This window comes from Ailuropoda melanoleuca, chromosome 12 (assembly GCF_002007445.2).
Source record: "Ailuropoda melanoleuca isolate Jingjing chromosome 12, ASM200744v2, whole genome shotgun sequence".
Lineage (NCBI taxonomy): Eukaryota > Metazoa > Chordata > Mammalia > Carnivora > Ursidae > Ailuropoda > Ailuropoda melanoleuca.
In genome coordinates this window covers 46,092,052-46,098,270 of record NC_048229.1, presented here as the reverse complement: position 1 = coordinate 46,098,270, position 6,219 = coordinate 46,092,052, and the positions used below count along the sequence as shown (strand labels likewise).

The 6,219-nt window shown below is 38.4% G+C and overlaps 1 protein-coding gene across 1 annotated transcript in view; it reads left to right on the top strand.

Annotated features, from left to right (window-relative positions):
* The window catches only part of VPS35 (VPS35 retromer complex component), a 28,011-nt gene extending 22,896 nt beyond the window's left edge, over positions 1-5,115 (top strand). The window contains exons 14-17 of the mRNA XM_011229891.3: positions 1,940-2,119; positions 2,622-2,861; positions 3,344-3,487; positions 4,147-5,115. Coding sequence (XP_011228193.1) covers positions 1,940-2,119; positions 2,622-2,861; positions 3,344-3,487; positions 4,147-4,326 — 744 coding nt within the window. The 3' untranslated portion in view covers positions 4,327-5,115. The remainder of the gene's footprint in view (positions 1-1,939; positions 2,120-2,621; positions 2,862-3,343; positions 3,488-4,146) is intronic.
* Positions 5,116-6,219: the final 1,104 nt, after the last annotated feature.

Here is a 6,219-nt window from a genome sequence, read left to right as displayed (position 1 = left end):
GGGGGGGGGGGGGGGGGTGCGGTGGCGGGGTATCTTGCCTCAGCAGGTAGTCTCCTCCCTCTCCCTCTGCCTCTGTCCCCTGCTCATGCACACACTCTTTTTCTCTCTGTCTCAAATGAATAAATTTTTAAAAATCTTAAAAAAATAAAAGATATTTGTGAGACATTGATAAGCTTATGACAAAATTGGCTCAGAGTGCTTTAGTTTTAAGAATGCTTTTACTTTCTTAGAGTCTAAAGTGATACAGTAATTTCATGCAGCGGTTGCAAGTACTAACAGGTGAGATCTAATTCAAGGTAGTTTTGCCTCATGAAAGGGCCTAGCATTGCATCATTATAACCTCTCTTCAAAAGCACTTGAAATTGAGTAATTTTATGAATTGTATACATTTTTTGTGCACTTATTCCTTAAGCAGAATCATGGCTTAAGTCTTCAATGATAATAGCTTTATAGAAAATACTTTAATCTGATGTACCTGAAAGTTGGACAGTCAGGTTAGTGTTAACGAAAAAACCTCAGTAAGCTTACTTTTCCTATAGTGGGGAAATAAGATTTATTCAGTATCCCTGCCAGCTTGACATAGCAGCTTTTGGCCAGTTTTTATTACGCCATCTGCTCATTTAGTCCCTTTTCCAGCATTCTGTGTATGAATTTTGGTGAATGTAACAATGGAAATAGCAACTAGCATTCACTGTGTGCCATATACTGTGCCCAAGACTATCTATATACTTGGATTATTGCATTTAATCCTTGTAGCAAGTCTATGACGATTACCCTCTTTTTTTTTTTTAAACAATTTTATTTATTTGAGGAGAGCATGACCGAGAGCGAGAGCACAAGTAAGGAGGAGGGGTAGAGGGAGAAGCAGACTTCCTGCCGAGCAGGGAGCCGGATGTGGGACTCCATCCCAGGACCCCAGGATCATGACCTGAGCCGAAGCTGAACCACCCAGGCGCCTGATTACCTTCTTTTAAAAATGAAAAGAACTGATTGCTTTAATAAGAAATTTGTATGGTCAAACATGGATAAAATATTTAACCTCACTAGTAATTACAACAATGAACCTCTGTCTTAGAAATCAAACTGGTGAAGAGAAAAAAAAAGAAGGTTTGCAATGGCAATGGTGTAATGAGAATTCATCTCATCTAGTAATGGTAGGCATGTGAAATAACTACAGTCTTTCTAAAAAACTGGCAGTATGTAAGTATAGCCTTAAAAGAACTAATAATTCCACTTCTAAGAATTTATACTAAGGAAATAATTAGGGATTCACTAAAACTTTGTGTATATAGAGCTTAGCATTCATTATGGTATTGCAGAGTATGTCCAAAAGGAAATAGTTAATTATGCTACATCCAGCGTGTGGAATATTTTTTAGTCATTAAAGTGATTTCCAGTAACTTAGCATCATGAGGAAAATTGTTATGACAAAATAAACGAAGGAAAAGAAGTTTGATGCAAGTATATGCAGCATGAACCCAGTTTAACTCTTCTGGTGAGTTACTATAAAGTAGAAAACAAAACCAGAATAGAGATCTCAGTTACATTACATTTGCTTAGGAAGAAAGAAGGTATTAACATCAGAGTGTTATTAGTGATTATTGCTGAGTGGTAGATTCAGTTTTTAAAATTCATTTGTTTATTTTCCTAATTCTGTCCAATTGGGGTGTGTGTTGGTTTTCTGATGAGAAAAAACAAAATGCCAAATATACAAAAATTACAAAGCCTGTAACCAAAAATGGATGTTTGAGAAGATACTGTGCTTGATTCACTTGTGTGCTTCATAAATGAGACAGAGAAGGAGGAGGAAGGACAACAGGAGAACCTTGAGCTCAGCTTTCCTGCTTTCCCTGTTTGTACTGTAGAACTGTCATATGAATATTCTTGAGCAAGTTAATCTTGACAGTAAGGTTATTTAAACTATTTTTTTCTCTTTTAGGATGACAAATGGGAAAAGAAATGCCAGAAGATTTTTTCATTTGCTCACCAGACTGTCAGTGCTTTGATCAAAGCAGAGCTGGCAGAATTACCCTTAAGACTTTTTCTTCAAGGGGCTCTAGCTGCTGGAGAAATTGGTTTTGAAAATCATGAAACAGTAGCATATGAGTTTATGTCCCAGGTGATGGTCTTTTCTCCTTTTTGTGTTGTTTAATCAGTTTTGCTATGTTCAGTCACCTGTTGTAGTTACAGTGGTAGTGCACATGGATTTTCTGCTCATTGAATGGGTAACTACCCCTTTCCCACCATCTTGGAACTCCATAACACTAGAGTCATATTGATTGGTTTGGAACAGGAAGATGGATCAGTTACTAGGTGCTATAATGAGATTTAAGATTTCCAGGTGGGTCTTGGCATGAGTGTTTCATGGAGTGAGAAGTTCCTTTATTAATTCAGTGTGGGAACTCTGGGTTAAACAAAAGATAAAACAAGTTTCCTCGTTGCAAGTTGTGAGTATCTTTCCTGTATCAGCTGTGTCTTTTGTCTTTCCAAAGGAGGGGTCAGCATGTTGTGATCTGAAGGGACTACAGAGCATCTCACAAGATGGGAGTTTTGGTGGGAAGTACTTTAGAAGATGCTCCAACAGATGGTAGTAAAGGTCTCTTCTGCTTCTTGTTCCCCAGGCATTTTCTCTGTATGAAGATGAAATCAGTGATTCCAAAGCACAGCTGGCTGCCATCACGTTGATCATTGGTACTTTTGAGAGGATGAAGTGCTTCAGTGAAGAGAATCATGAACCTTTGAGAACTCAGTGTGCGCTTGCTGCGTCCAAACTTCTGAAGAAACCCGATCAGGGCCGAGCTGTGAGCACCTGTGCACATCTTTTCTGGTCTGGCAGAAACACAGACAAAAATGGGGAGGAGGTAAGGAGGAAGGTCATTACCGATGGTGTTACAGGAAAGGGCTCGTTAGCAGGGAAGAGCTGCCGTGGCCCTTGTGCACTAGAGCTGAAACATTTGGAGAAAGAAAGAAACATTGTAGAAAGAAAATTGCTTTGTTTATTAAAAGAAATGAAATGGACAGTGATGTATAATATATAGAAAGTTACATCCTGTGGTGAAGCCCCACTTTGAGGATATTGTAATAGAGCAAGTTTATACCACTGCCTTTAAAAAGTATACATAATAAATATAAAACATTTAACATATAAATATATAAAACAAATTATATTTGTAAATGTAGCTGTGTGCTTTAAAAAAAAAAAGAGGATTTAAATTTGTTGAATGCCTAAGAGCCACTGTAGGGTTACTTTTATTTCTTTGTGTGAAATGGGACATTTGTAATTCATTAATCTCTTTAATACTCCCCCACCCCACCCTGCAATCCCCTCGCCCTTTTATTCTAGCTTCATGGAGGCAAGAGGGTAATGGAATGCCTAAAGAAAGCTCTGAAAATAGCAAATCAATGCATGGACCCCTCTTTACAAGTGCAACTTTTTATAGAAATTCTGAACAGATATATTTATTTTTATGAAAAGGAAAATGATGCGGTAAGTAAGCTATAATAAAATATTGTTAGTGAACTAATATTTTCTTTTCCTCCTCTTCAGAAGTTTGATACATAGAAAAGTTTATCACCTCGATACTTTCTTTTTTGTTTACAAGGGTCAGAGTTTGGAGAACGCACCTACTAGTCTCTTTCATTCTGTAGTATCTTCTCTCTATACATGCATCTCCCTAAGGGAAGAACTCATTATGTGCAAGAAAATTCTCATATCTTTTGTTCATGAATAAAAATAGTCACTGTCTGTTTGAAAAACACAAAATAGTTTACAAATATAGTAGGCTGATTAGTCATTAGGTATAAGTTTAAAATAATTCCCAAATGGAATATCCTTTTAGCAATAATTCAGTGTTGGTCAAGATTGTAGGTTAAATTAAATTTTGCTTTTCTTTTATTGGTTTGTGATGCTCTGTTTTTTATTAAATTTTGGGGGTTTTTTTCTTTTTGTTTCATTTTGTTTGTTTTTTGGTGAATTGCCAGTAGTTGTTGCTCAAACCAGGAATCATGTTTTCATCTCTTTTTTTTTTATAATTACTTTAGTGACTGTTGAGAGGAACACAAGATCCTCAAAACATTCTTATTGAATTATCTTATATCTTTTATATGGTACATGCTTGATTGTCTAACTGTATATGTTTCTTGTAGGTCACAATTCAGGTTTTGAACCAGCTTATCCAAAAGATTCGAGAAGATCTCCCAAATCTTGAGTCCAGTGAAGAAACAGAGCAGATTAACAAACATTTTCATAACACACTGGAGCATTTGCGTTTGAGGCGGGAATCACCAGAATCTGAGGGGCCAATTTATGAAGGTCTCATCCTTTGAAAAGGAAACAGGCTCACCATACTCTTTTCCATATACATCCAGTAAGGGTTTTATTATACTAGGTTTCCCTTCCATAGATTGTGCCTTTCAGAAATGCTGAGGTAGGTTTCCCGTTCTTACCTGTGATGTGTTTTACCCAGCACCTCCAGACACTCACCTTCAGGACCTTAATAAAGTTATTCACTTCATAAGTGTTCAGTCTGTCTGATCACCCTGGGTAGCATGATGGATCTGCTATTTAAAACTTATGTGGTCTGTTAAAAAAAAAAAAAAAAAGCAAAAACAAACCACCAACTTAGCTACTAATGAAGCTCTTCTTCCCTTATTCCGTTGTGTTGATTGTGTAATTTCCTTCATTACTTGGGAGTACTAACCTGAAAGTGTCTGTCTCTTTGTTTTCTAGTCCAATTTGAGATTAATTTAGAGGAAAGGGATACTGTATGTGAAATTCAGCTTGGGCTTTTCCCTAAATGCAAGATAAGGCCATGTGTAATATTTTCCGTAAAACTAGAATATATTAATGCATGTTTGAGTATTTTAAAACACCATGGTCAATACCAAAAGCTATATTTTGCATATTTGGACTCAGTCATCCATTAAGAACCTATGTTGTCCTCTGGGCATATTTATCAAAATAATTTTGTTCTAAATAGTATAAAATAGAAAATTTGTGATCGATATAATTTATGTATAACCTTCATTATTGTAAATTTAAGGGGAAACGCGTCATACAATTATGATTTTTTTTTTTTTTTTGCACCAGTGGAACAATAAAGTTGCTATTAACAATTTTGGACTTTTTACCCTTTCATACTAGATGTGTAGAAGGAGCCAGTAGAATGCCTGTGGAGTTTAATAGACAATCTTATGTTACAGTACTTGCTTGTTCAGCTCTCAGTGTAAGCACTTCTTGAGCAAGGCGCTATCTACTCTTCGGTTTATACCCGTTTGCTTTCCTTGGCCTTAGCCTGTTCTCCTGGGCAGGGTGTCTCCACTTAAACTCTCAGAAGGCTCATGTAACAAATTATCCCCAAACTCAGTGTCTTGAAACAACAAACATTTATCCTGTGGTTTTCTAGGAACTTGGCGGCCGCTTAGCTGGTGGTTCTGGTTCAGGTGTCTCAGGACTTTCGGCTGGAGCTGCAGCCCTCTGAAGGTTTGGTTGGGGCTGGCCTCCAGGCTCATTCACATGACCCTTATCTGGAGGCCTCTGTTCCTCTCCTTGTAGGCCTTTCCGAGGGCAGCTTGAGTGTCTTCAGGACGTAGCAGCTGGCTTCCCCAGAGTGACCCACACGAGAGAGACCAAAGAGGCAGCCACGTGCCTTTTTATGACCTGACCTTCGAAGTGACATACTGTTGTTTTTGCCTTATTCTGTTTGTTAGAAGGGAGTCACTAAGTCTAGCTCATACTCAGTGGTAAGAGAAGATCACCTCTCGAAGTGAGAAGTTGCAAATTTATGGGCATTTTCAAATGACCACCTCACTTAACACCTCGCCATCTGTCCCTCCCCTCCCCCCCACTGATATATGTCTAGCGCTTATTAGGTAGTATGGTCTGAATGTGTCCTCCCCCACCCCCCAAATTCATATGGAAATCCTAACCCCCAAAGATGTCGCGTGGTGGGGCCTTTGGAAGGTGCTTAGGTCTTGAGGGTGGGATCTCTTGAATGGGATCAGTGCCTTTATCAAAGAGGCCCCAGAGAGCTTGCTTGCCCCTTTCCACTTTGTTGAGGACACAGAGGTTGGCAGTAAGCAACCTGGAGAAGGGCCCTCACTTAGCCATGCTAGTCCCTTGATCTTGGACTTAACAGCCTCCAGAACTGTGAGAAATAAACTTCTGTTCGTAAGCTGCTCAGTCTGTGGTATTTTGTTACGGCAGCCTGAACAGACAAT